Genomic DNA, 12,852 nt, shown 5'->3' with positions numbered 1-12,852 from the left:
GGGGGTGCCTAACCCTAAACCCCCCTTCCCCTAGCCTAACACTAACCCGGGGGGATGCCTAACCCTAAGTCGCCCCCCCCCCCCCCCGGGAGCCCCTAACCTAACCCTCCCCTACCCTGCTGCTTTCTGCGCCCAGCTTACCTTCGGTCAGTGAGTCGGGTGACGGGCTCCCGGATAAGGTCTAATGACCGGCGTCGGGATTTCGACGCCGGTCATTAGACAGTTGCCGGGATTAGACAGTTGGAATGCTGACAGTCAGCATTTAGACCGTCTGCATCCCGACTGCATCCTGCTAGCTTCAGGATAGCTTCCTTCATTCATTTTCATGGTAGCTGTGACATAGGAAGGAAGATGAATAGTAGCCAATATCAGCCAGTGAGGATAAGGCACCATGTTGCACAATAATTAAGCACCATCCCACACTGATTTTCTATGCACTCTCTTGAGCAGAGGGAACAGAGAAAAAACCGTTTCTTATCACCCAGAGAGTAAGACATAATATAAAAATACAATTATCTGAAAATTGACAGTGTGTCCAGTCTTCTTCTATGCCCTCCTTCTCTTGTCTGGCATGTAGTCATTAGGGTGGTTCCTTCTTTGACATCCCTATTACCTAAATCCTGGAGTGTAATATTGCTCCCACTGCCATGTAGTGGGAGAGCCTTCATAAGATGGGAGGGAAGATGGGAAGGGGGAGGTGTCAAGTCATATAGAAGGGGAATGCTGTCTAAATTGAGACAACCCCATTAACTATAGTAACAGATCAACTGCACACTTTGAGTCATCATTTTAAAAGAGAGAATAAGATTGCCTTCATATAACAGCTTATTAAATAACATGGCATAAAAAAACACTATTATCCAGTAACCTATAGCAACCAACCACATGGGAATCAGGCTCCTCAATTGTGACCTGACCTGTCTACTACAAATTAAACTAATGAAAGCAAATATTGCAGTGGTGGCTGAGTTACATTAGTTTATATAACATTATTAAATTAGCCAGTAATTCCCAAATTTTCTTGAGTCAGAACACCCTAGAGTCTCTGTTTTTTTTTTTTATTCATGGCGCCATAAGGCTAAAGTATCCTACTGAGATAAAAGCAAAAATTATTACATTTAAAAAAATTGTGCTTAACTTTCATTGTTAGGGTCAGTTATTTGGTGGTGGACATAATTGTGCATCTTTCTGCCCATGTAGAATGGCAGCTGCCAGCACTGGTTTTACCTATCACATTGACCAGGAGAGTACGAAAAGACTGTGAAGAGGGGAGAAGTGGAAGATGAAGGATGAGAAGGTGATGTACAAGGTACAGTGGCTTGTAGGAGCAGATAGGAGAAAAAGAAGGGGAAAAAGATGGAATTGGGGAACAATGGGAGACATATATACAAAGGATGGAAATAGAGGCCCCATGGGGAGACAGAGACACAGCTCCACATACAGAGAGATAGGTACACACACAGGTTGGAGGCAGATAGAATAATACAAATATGGTGACAGACACATAGCACAGAGGGGGAACAGAGACAGATAGAGGATGGGGGGAGAATAACAGAGGAGGAATGGATGCCAGGGACACACTAAGCAGTGAAGGCTGTGTAAATGTAAGGCTATGTGATGCCTCTCTAAGGCAACAGGCAGAGCAAGCCCAGCCTACAAAGACCACCAAACTGCAACACCCGTGCAAGTGCCCTAAGGTAGCCCTGTGTGCCAAATCACCCAGTTTGGGCACCACTGAAATTAGCCTTAGCATTTTTTTCATTAAACAATTATCAATACATAGCCCTAATCCTGCATAGCAGCTGCCACAAATACCTTGTTCTTACTGCTTCCTGACAGTAACTATTTGGTCTCTATTCTTTGGTATTTTATCCCCTGTTTTATATGAAATGAATCCATCCATTCTCAGTATCCTGAGTTTGGGAAGGCCCAGCTTCAGGGAGACTCAGGCTGTAGTTTCTGCCCTTGTTGTTGTCCCAGAACTCCTCCTCTCCTACTTCATAGCAGATAGCAAATTGCAGCGATAAAGCCTGTGGTTGGTCCTGTGGTGGTAAAGGAAGTCGGAAGGTGAAGAGATCTGTGCCAGGGTGCCCAGGCCCCCCATGGCACAGACGAGCAGCATACAGAGCATGTGTATCCTGATAAGAAAGCCAGCCATCTACAGAATATCGCACGGTAACTCTTTTCTCATAAGCCAGATCCAGAACTCTCACAGACCCCCACAAGAAGCAGCTTTCACAGCGCATACTCTGTAGGCACACACGCTGATCCCATGTCTGCTGATCCCATGCACTGCGCTCCCAAGTTTGCTTCTCCCATGTTCCAGGCTCTACTATCCAAGAGGGGGATATTGCATGCCGAGCTTCACACCAGCTCTGGAAAACAACAACTCAGTTAGACATGTGGACTCCTACAGTAATATTACACATTAAGAAGAGACATTCCAGGGAGTAAGCTGTGAGTGCACAGCACTACTTTTTACTACAAGCAACAAAATAATATAGACAAGCGTAAATTAATGATCATATCAACAACTACAAATAGGACAATGGTGGTTTGTGCAAATTTATTCCAGAGATGAAAATCTCAATTCATTCTGAAAGATCCTCATTATTATTATGAAATATCAGAATGAAGGCTTAATAAAAATCAACATACTACTAAATATGTCATTAGAAAACAAGAATGTCAGTTCTATTGTTATCAATCCCAGATATTGGAAACATCTGATACTTTGATGTCTGTTGTGAAAAAGGTGAATTCAATTCAACAGTAAATTAGTTTGCACAAGATTCAGTATACAAGAAAGGTCATTTACAAATGTGCAAAAATGCACCAGGCACTCATATGCCATTTTGTATTGTCATGTGTTTGCTTTCATAGAAATGTGCCTGTTGATGTAAGTCAGGGATGGGGAACATTTAAGTCCACGGAATCATTTGGTCTGGCCCTCTGAGCTTGTTTCTGCTAGCCTCATCTGGCTAGCAGGGTGCCTAGAATGGCACTCAGCAGAAGAAAGGTTCCCCACGCCTGATGTAAGTGAAGATATTTGTGTTTTAAGTTTGCATCACAGTTTTACATATTCTGAGGTGGGCTAACTACACTCATGTGCCTCAAATTACACACAAATGCAAAATTTGAGGCGAGGGAAATTTTATGGGGTCATTCCCTGGTTCCTGTGTACCACAGGAGCTTCTTTCACAATTAGTTATCTTGTGTGGGTAATCCCGTGAATCGCATATATTTGAATAGGGGAGGGGACAAATAACTGATTCATTTAATTGGGTCATTAGGCCCCGCCCCCTCTGCACGGAACGCAGATTGCTGGTAAGATTCTCTCCATTCTGCCCACTTCACTAGGAATACCCCTACATTGTCATAAATGGGCTATATCTCGGAACTCAGAGCTAACAGAGTTTTAAATGTCATATTCACATGTGTAAATACAAAGAAGCATGCGGAAATCAATTAGAAGTAACTATTTTCACATCGGAAACATTTTCATTGTTGTGCAGTGTAATTTGAAGTATTTAAGCACACAAACGTAATACAGACACTCAGGATGACTTTGCACTGTCATAATTATTTAAAATCATAACATGATACGAACGTGCATTTCTGGAGAAAAATCTTTAATGCAGGAGGTAACACTAAAATGCTAGTAGGCTGTATGCTCTCCTTGTATTTGTGTGGAATTCCTCCAGATACGCCATTTTTTTCCCCACAGTACAAAAACATACTGATAGGTTTATTGGCAGCACATTAAAATGGACCCTAGTTTAGGAAGTGCTATCAACGGGTTAACCATAGATGGTTTGTATCTCAATATTTAAGTGTATACATACTTATCTCAGCTCTGTGTTTCCAAAATGACGATCACTAAAGAAATATATATAAATACATACAATAGTCCAGGCTGGCCAAGCTGTGGCTCTCTAGCTGTTGTGAAACTACAAGTTCCAGCATGCTTTACCAGCTGGTCGTGGGAGGGTATGCTGGGACTTTTAGGGTAAATTTACTATAGTGCGGGTTTATGGAAGTGTTGCCTATAGCAACCAATCGAATTCTACTTATCATGTATCTAGCACCTTCTAGAACAGGGGTCTTCAAACTTGGCCCTCCAGCTGCTGTGGAACTACACATCCCAGCATGCACTGCCACCTTTTTGATATAACAGCATGCGAAAACTATGTGCAGTGCATGCTGGGATGTGTAGTTCCACAGCATCTGGAGGGCCAAGTTTGAAGACCCCTGTTCTAGAATATAATAGCTAGATTCTGATTGGCTAAAAACCACACTTTAGTAAATATATCCTTTAGTTTCACAACAGCTGGAGAGCCACAGGTTGACCAGGCCTGCAGTAGTGTATTATCCTAATACAATTGAAATTGGTTGGATAACGGGATAAAGAGAGAACATTGTAATACACCTGCTGTCGAACTTTTCAGAAAGATTTCACAAATGCAACATGTCAAGGCGTGCAGTGGGTATCCTGTCTGTCTGTTAAACCATCCAGAATTGTAGCCTATTCGGAGGGACTTCATTATAGACACCATCTGGCTCCTTCAAAATTGATGTGCCCCAAATCGCTGTAATTCTTGTATGAGCATAATCAACCTCTGTTTTTACTGCTTTCACTATTTGTAAGTGTATTCATTGTTTATTACATTGAATTTGTGACCTACACACAGTGCTGCACTTAATCTTTTTTACTTCACTTTGCATTGCAATTATGGGGAGATTTCCTATATACTCTATATGGAAAGGAGGACCATACAGACATGCTGGCATGCCCATAAATTACAATTTCAATTAAAGGTATTTAATCCTTATATGTTAAGGCGGCGTGGCATTTTCTAACCTATGGATCTACACATATCTGGAATAAGGAGATTATTTTTTCCTATTTCCATGAACACTGGGTTTTTTGTACTTTTGACTGTATTAGGATAATGCACTATTGTATGTATTTATACATGTTTCTACAGTGATTGTCATTTTGAAAACACATCGCTGAGATAAGGTAATATGGACTTAAATATTGTACTATTTGTGCAGAATAGATGCTGCCCTCCCATTTGCGATCTTAGCTGGAGTGAAGGAGATGTGCTGATTATATAACATTACACATATTATACAATGGTTTTTAACTGTCATAAGCAGGGACGGACTGTAGTTCAACCCTGCATTCTGCCCTGTGCACCCACCTTAGGCTTGGGCGCTTTCGAAGGGGGCGAGCCGCGAGTCACCGGGCCTGGCCTCGCGGCAGGCCCTTGTCTCTTCCTAGCCCATCACTGATGCCACCCCTTCCCTTCCCGAGCGCATAACATGTTTCCAGCGGTGTGGGGTGGAGGGCGGGTTGCACTTCCGCCCTACTTGAGCCGGCCCTGAGGCCATTGGCCCTTCTGGCATTTGCCAGAAGTGCCTGATGGCCAATCGTGATCAGGAGGGAACCAATGATGGTTGAACCATTGATGGCCACCAATCATTAGACTGCAGCTGTGCATGTATGTGCATGTCCTCTGCGGCCATCTGATCACCGCACCTGATGTTCATCATCTGTGATCATCTATCAATGGTAAAACTGTTTGCCATTAATGTCAGACCATGTAGGGTAGGAGTTGCCATTCCTACATTAGTATGTGTGTATTAGGGAATTAGACTGCAAGCTCCAATGGGGCAGTAACTGATGTAAATGATAAATACTCTCAGCGCTGTGCTGTATACTATGGTGACACTATATAGTAAACACCGGCACTCAGATGGTAAGTCAGAATTCTTGCTCCGGTGCCTTCCTAGAGGGATGGCACCCTCAATCAATAGAAGCAGGCAAATAGGAGTCACTCGGAGACTTTCAAATCAACAATGTGCAAACCCCCTTGCTGGGGTGTCTTTAATCAACGTTTCAAGGATCATGTATGCATCTTGAGAAAAGGGACTCTGATCCCCGAAACGTTGATTAAAGACACCCCAGCAAGGGGGTTTGCACATTGTTGATTTGAAAGTCTCCGAGTGATGCCTATTTGCCTGTGTATATATATATATATAATTATATATATATATATATATATATATAAACAATAATCATAACAGGCAGGACTTTGAAGGGAAATCTCTACACTTGCAAATGTCTAGTTTGACCTTAAATCTAAGATGCGGCACAGACTTATTTCAAGGAAGCTATTCTCAAAAGTGTCATTGCATTGCAGGTGCACCTCTATGTATGATAAAAGAAGATAAATATGTACATTTGGTTTTAAAAAGTGCACCGAGCATCTGCTTTTGAGCATGTTTACAAATAACCCTTAAAAGCCGTGGAAGGATGCATATGTAAGCCTAGCTTCACTGCTAATTTTTTTTCTCTCCAGATGAACAGCAAATATACTGTATGCTCAGCAATGAGAAAAGACATGGCACAACGTACCGCATACTCCCTGGTGTTGCAAGAGCCTGTAAGCTGTGGCATCAGCTCCTTCTGCAGTCTGTGGGTGACATGCTGGGGGATGCAGGGCATGTCCTCACGTCTGAAGTGGCGTACAGACTCCAACTCTAATCCCAAGGCATCGGCAAAGCGCACTCTCTTTCTGGTCTCCGGGCTGCGGTGACGCGGCTCTGCCCGGGACACACGCAATGCAGGAGCAGACCGTGAGCGCCACCTCCGCTGAGAAGCCGGGGCCCTCACTTCTTCCACCTCCTCATCATGCTCCTCTATGCTGGGCCTGGCTGTGCGGTAATAGGCTCGCTCATATAGCCCAGCAATATAACTCAGATTCCTAGGGATGTCCCCTGAGGGAGGCCGAGAGGGGCGAGACATTCCACTCTACCACCACCTGGCAAGAGACATTAGACTGTGGGACTACTACCTGCATGTGTGTACATACTCCTCAGGGGCCACAGTGCAGAGATTAGAGCTGTGATGACATGTATGGGATCCTCAAGTACAAGTGTCCACTTTGCAACGGCTGTGCTGCATTCTCCAGGCCCCAGCTATCACCCTAGTAACACAGCTCCTCTGCTTGCTCCATCACTCGCCCTCTATCAGCTGCTCCCGAGTCCTCTGCATCCCATCCATCATGCAGCAGACTCCATGGACCAGTACCGTAATGCTCCGTGTAGAGTCTCTAGCCTATGTATGGTGTGTGTCTGGCTGCCCCTCCTGCCCGGACAGCGGATTGGAGAGCGGCTGTAGGGCGGAGCCAGTCGCAAGGTGATCGGGACCGGAGCAGACGCCGGGCAATGAGCAGGAAGGAAGCTGGGGGTAGTGAATCCTGGAGCGACCGGCGTGCAGAGGCCCCAGCAGATCCGCAGTCTGAGCAGCCTGGAGGCTGCGGTGCCGGGGACACGCCGCACACATCGGGGAGGAAGAGCCGCATGGCCGGGGAGCGCACATGGCAGGCTGTGAGGAAGGTGTCGGGAGAGCGCGGCAGATTCCCCGAACCCGGGGGGGGGGGAGCAGGCGCGCACAGTCTGTTAGTACATTGAGCTGGTGTCTGGTGAGGATGAGGCGCTAATGATCGCCCCGGTGTTTCTGTATTTAGCGGAATGTGCAGGTCGGATTACTCGTCTTCACCAGAGAATACGGCGGGGCGGTGCTCCTCTCTCCCGTGGGCTAGGCCGCCCTGTCCAATCGGCGGCTGGCTAGTGTGGCCGTACTGACGTCATCGGGCGTCGCCATGACAGAACCGGAACTGGTTCCGAGTTAAACCGAAGACGGGAGAGTAACGGCGGCGCGGGCCGAGGTGGGAGAGGCCGCCATGAGAATGACACCAACAATACACAGGGGAGAGTGCCCAGCAGCATATGACTGGTGAGCGGAGCGATAGGTGAGCGGCAGGTGCCCGGCGGGCCTGTCCCCCTCCATCCCCCTGTACCTCGTTCATTACTGCGCCCCCGTCTATTCCCGGTATATAGTTACCCACGGGCTAGTGTACCCGGGTGTGTGCGGGGAGAGGGTCTGCGGGTGAACGGCGGTACAGACAGGGGAACCAGTTCCCAGTGCCCCGTCCTCTGTCTCCTGGGGCCTGCCTGTGACACCTTGTAATGTGCCCCTGTATAGCGATGGGTGACCCTCTTCCAGAATAATGCAGACTGCTGTATATCTCAGGGGAGGGCAAGACGCTTGTGCACCTCAGTAATTGCTGTTACATTTCCCCAAGAGGAGGGAGATGTGTCCATCTTACTGACCTGATTCTGCATGGATCGCAATTGCAACCACGTATACAGATCAGCTGATAGTTGTGTTCTGTGTAAGCATATGCACCGCTATAACATTAAAGATGCTGACTAATTGTAATGAGCAACTTCTCTGCTTCATTGCTCTCAAAGGTTTGATACATCTCCATATGGGGTGGCTACACTACATTGGGGGGGGGGGCACAGGGCTGGTATAATCTGCTAACTTTCTAAAGGATGATGAGGTTTTCTATCATGCACCTGTGAAGCAGTTCGTCCGTTCTGGTCACTTCATCTCACACTCGTCTGCAAGATTTTGCTCAAGGTGACCCACTCAATTCTCTGGAACTCACTATTTTGCTCAGTCAGAATCTGGGCCAGTCTGTTCAGCTTCCAATGTGCCCTTAAATTTATTTATTTTTTTTAAAAAGCATACCAGCCCTCCTGATTTCTGTTCTGTTCTCTACCAACCCTCCACTATATATTGTTCCCTGTTCACCCTCCATCTTTTCTCCCATTCCTCTTAGTATGTAAGCTGTTATGGGCAGGGCCCTCCACCCTCTTGTTCTTCCCTAGCACTATCCTTGTTACCATTGCTTCACTCTCCTCCCATTAAGAGACTGTTTGCCGATATGTTGGGTACAGGATCTCTGAGCATTAAATCGACTGGCTTCTGTGTGCTCCTGCTATCTTCAGCGAGGTACCCACCCGTGACCCCTGCAACCTATCCTACCCAGTCTGCTGTGTGTTTTTTTTTTTTTTTTGCTATGTATTTATGCTATGATCTAACATTACATATTGTATTTATGCCCTGTTACAATTTTACTGTTTTCCTTATACAGTGCTGTGTGCATTTTGTTGTTCCTTAAGAATAAAATAATACCTTCTTGCATAGCATGCTGTTTTTGTAAAAGTCAACATGTATGTGTTTTCTTTTAGAGAGCCTGGATGGCGCAGTCTGACCCAAGATCCCGTCCCCTGGTGGAAGATTTTGTACGGTATAAACTATGTCAGCGAGGTCTGGTGCCAGAGCCAGTTGGACCTGCATCTTGTGCTCTGCATTCAGCTATGCGTGCTGCTGGGGATGAGTTTGAGGATCGTTTCCGGCAGGCTTTCAGTGAAATCTCTTCACAGATACATGTGACCCCAGGCACAGCATACACACATTTCGCAGAGGTGGCAAGTGGCCTTTTCCAAGGTGGGGTGAACTGGGGTCGTGTTGTGGCATTCTTTGTATTTGGAGCTGCACTTTGTGCAGAGTGTGTTGACAAGGAGATGGCACCTCTCCTGCCACGTATCCAAGACTGGATGGTGACGTATATGGAGACCAACCTGAGGGACTGGATGCAGAGTAACGGTGGATGGGTGAGGACAGTTGCCTTCTTACAAATGCACATGTATATGGATTTCTGACACGCATGTTCTACATCACATCTCACGCGCATACTTTGCTCCGCTGTATGATGCAGTATGTATAAGCCTAATGTGTGTCATTATGTCCTCTCTTCCTCAGAATGGATTCCTGACTCTGTATGGTGACGGTGCTATTGAAGAAGCACGGAGGCAGCGTGAGGGGAACTGGGCCTCGCTGAAGACCGTACTGACCGGGGCAGTGGCTCTTGGGGCTATTATGACAATGGGAGCACTGTTTGCCAGCAAGTGACACAGAACGCAACAGACACTAAATGTCCTTTGCAAACAGTGTGCTTATCCATACGCAACAAGCAGCGTGTCTGGAGATGGATGGCATTGTACATGAGGTTGTGATTTTGCATGTGTGCAAGAGTGTTTGTTCTTTTATTAGTGTTGTGTATGTAGGCTGAGTATGCTGTTTTCATGAGTCTATTCACAGCATGTCCGTATTCAATGTTTTGTTTTTTAGTGCATGTGAATGAAGTTTGTTTTGTGAGGAGGCAATACGTGTATGTGTCTGACGCCTGTGATTCTTTGTGGATGGAAGAGCGACCTGTATTGCTCTGTATGCATTTGTGTCTGTGAGCAGTGCTGGTATTTATTGCTTTTTCTTGCTGCTAGTGCTATACTCTCATGAAACTTTGCAGTGGGAGCTTCTTTCTCTTTAGTGGATTCTTCTCATATAGGAGGGCATGTCTAAATCAGAACGTATAAGAAAGGGCTGTCAAATATCTGTCTTATTCCAGATGGAAGCCGCTCTACATCAGAATATAGGCATCAAACTGGCCTTAAGTTACATTGCTCTGTTTCTCAGCTGTGATCACAGCACAGTCTGTTTTATATTTAGATAAGTGATTGTCCTTGTAATTGGCAAAACGTTTATGTTGAATTTGCCTCCGTCTTGCACAAAGAATGGAACATGGATTATCATCATGCATATGAGAAGGGAACCATGAGAAGAAACTCCCACTCCACCATCATCCTTACACAAGGGGACAATGGGTTCCGTATACACAGAACACTATTACAAAGGCGATTGGTGCAAGTGTTATCCATGCATTAAAGATTCCTTGCCCAAGTCTGTTCTGATTTTTCCTTTTCCACACTGATTTACTTTCCCTACTTCCATCTAAGACTTATTTGTTTTATGGCAGCTCTATACAGTTGGAAGATTTCAACAATCTTTTCCCTGGTATCTGCGTAACCTCCTCTGCCTGGCCATATTTTTCAGAATATGGACTCATCCACCCCATAACATATCCTTGCTTGTTGCCAGTCCCAGCACAGTAATATTTATCAATGTTGGAGGGATGAGGTTGTAGATACCTGGCATGAAATGAACTGTCGTGTGGTGACTATGACAAACCTGTTTAAACGTAGACGGCTAGGTAGTACTTATAGGTTAGTTAATGAATTACATTTATTAAATATGTTCTAGTGATCATTAGAACCTGTAAGAAACTGTAAAGTGGCAGCAGACATTTCCTTTAGTAACTAAAAATCTCTGCTAGATTACTCATCAGCTCAGTTTTAGGCACTTTCATGAATGTTTAGTTTCCAGACAGAACGGAATGTGAGCATACCAGACTATGCAAGCAATTAATCCTGGTACGTGCATTCTTTTGCTGTTCACGGGTCAGCCCCCAAATGTTGGTACCTGTGAGAACACTGTGGCCCTGATTCAGTTGGGACCATATAAAAAAAGGAGCACTTTGCACCTCAGTAAAACCATGCTGCACTGCAGGTGGGGCAGATTTAAAATGTGCAGAGAGATTTAGATTTGGGAGGGGCATGTTCTAGCTCAAATCTAAATTTCAGTGTAAAAATAAAGCTGTCCAGCATTTGTGGGCTGCATGCAATAGCCAGTATTTTCCCTGCATGCAAAAACAGTAAATGCATCTGCTCCCCTTGCATTGTAACATGTTGTGTTTTTTTGTTTTGTTTTGTTTTGTTTTTTTCTTCTTTTTGCTCCTAACTCTGAGTCGGGCCCTGCTTGAGCAAGGTCTTGCAAAACATTCATTGTCTGAGTGAGGGACGTTAAGAAAAGCTATTGTGGATAGTAAAATTCTTCTCGAATGTCATGTCGTCTTAATATAAACTCTGCAATTTATAGTACATGAAGAAATGCAGTTTTGATTTTATTTATTAGTATGCTATGAATTCCTTGTTTCATTAAGTTGCCTTTTGAGAGCTTTCATTTCTGGATTGGAGGGTATATTTGCGAAAAGGTCGCTTTTAAATTGATTTAAGATCAATCAACATCCATGTTGTGTTTCTGGGGCTAAATCACATTAACTAACAGACCATTTTTGATTTTTTTTTTTTAATTATTAGTAAATGTGTGTGTTAGCCCCAGAAACTCAACATCGATGTTGTTGTTTTTTTAATGTACTAAATATACCCCTCTGTATCTTTATGAACAGTTGTGTTGCTTTTACCAGCTATACAATGTCCCTACTCCATATTTGTTAATATCCAAAATATATTTTTTCTCCAATTAAATAAATTGAAAGATTACTTTTTTTTTAATTTAATTTTTTATAATTTAATATTTCAGTAAAAATAGATACATGGCCACTAAGAGTAATACAAAATTAATTGAAAGGTGATTTTTCATACTGTTTCATATCAAACTGAAATGGTGGTCATTGTTATTTGTTTCCTGATGACTCCAGGGAAACTTTATGGGCCGAATTCAATGCAGTGCGATGTTGAATAGCTGTGGGAGGGAGCTACCGAAGCTATTCAATACACCACACTGTTTGGGCGGCTAAAGGATTTCTTCTCGCACCCCCCTGGGGATGCGAGGGGAAATCCGACAAGTGTTGGGGGCGCAGCTGTTTGCCGGCTTAGCGCGGCGCTAACAGCTGTGCGCCCGGCACTTAAGTTGGAGAACGCCGGTTACCGCGCCTTAGCACCCAGGTTGTCGCGATAACCGGCATTCTCAGACTTACCTGCTTCCCAACCAGGCAAACAGTGCGTTGAATTGAATAGCTGCGGGAGCCCCCTCCCACGGCTATTCAACATCGCACTGAAGTAAATTCGGACCTATGAGTGTAGTTTTAAATTATTCTCATTTGTTCAACAGACTGAAATATAACACATTTTAAGAAAAGTATGCATACTCATGTTTAGTGTTGTGAGGGAGTAATTCAGTTCTTTGTGACTAGTAGCTGCAAACAGGTGGGGGGTGTCCAGAGGGTTCTGAATCATTTCCCCACATTTGCACCCCAAATTGAGATTTTGCACTTTTCTTCCGCCTGCCAT

The 12,852-nt window shown here is 44.6% G+C and overlaps 2 protein-coding genes across 4 annotated transcripts in view; one reads left to right on the top strand and one right to left on the bottom strand.

Annotated features, from left to right (window-relative positions):
• Positions 1 to 231: 231 nt before the first annotated feature.
• Positions 232 to 7,601, bottom strand: PPP1R3E (protein phosphatase 1 regulatory subunit 3E). Its single transcript, XM_088470001.1, has 2 exons — positions 6,425 to 7,601; positions 232 to 2,375 (listed from the first exon to the last, which is right to left on the bottom strand). Exons 1-2 carry the CDS (start codon positions 6,812 to 6,814, stop codon positions 1,881 to 1,883), a joined length of 885 nt encoding a protein of 294 aa, XP_088326127.1. The 5' UTR covers positions 6,815 to 7,601; the 3' UTR covers positions 232 to 1,880.
• LOC148526623 (polyadenylate-binding protein 2) overlaps positions 7,233 to 12,852 on the top strand; it is a 43,124-nt gene continuing 37,504 nt past the window's right edge. Inside the window, exons 1-3 of one of the 3 annotated variants that reach the window (XM_088470000.1) lie at positions 7,233 to 7,493; positions 9,112 to 9,537; positions 9,686 to 9,814. In XM_088470000.1, the coding sequence (XP_088326126.1) occupies positions 7,389 to 7,493; positions 9,112 to 9,537; positions 9,686 to 9,814 (660 nt within the window). In that variant the 5' untranslated portion in view covers positions 7,233 to 7,388. Of the gene's footprint in view, positions 7,494 to 7,525; positions 7,824 to 9,111; positions 9,538 to 9,685; positions 11,701 to 12,852 lie in introns of those variants that run through there. The other 2 variants (XM_088469999.1, XM_088469998.1) reach the window with 2 other exon arrangements.

Source organism: Taudactylus pleione, unplaced genomic scaffold (assembly GCF_031769625.1).
Source record: "Taudactylus pleione unplaced genomic scaffold, aTauple2 ptg000095l, whole genome shotgun sequence".
Lineage (NCBI taxonomy): Eukaryota > Metazoa > Chordata > Amphibia > Anura > Myobatrachidae > Taudactylus > Taudactylus pleione.
This window is presented reverse-complemented; position numbering and strand designations above follow the sequence as displayed.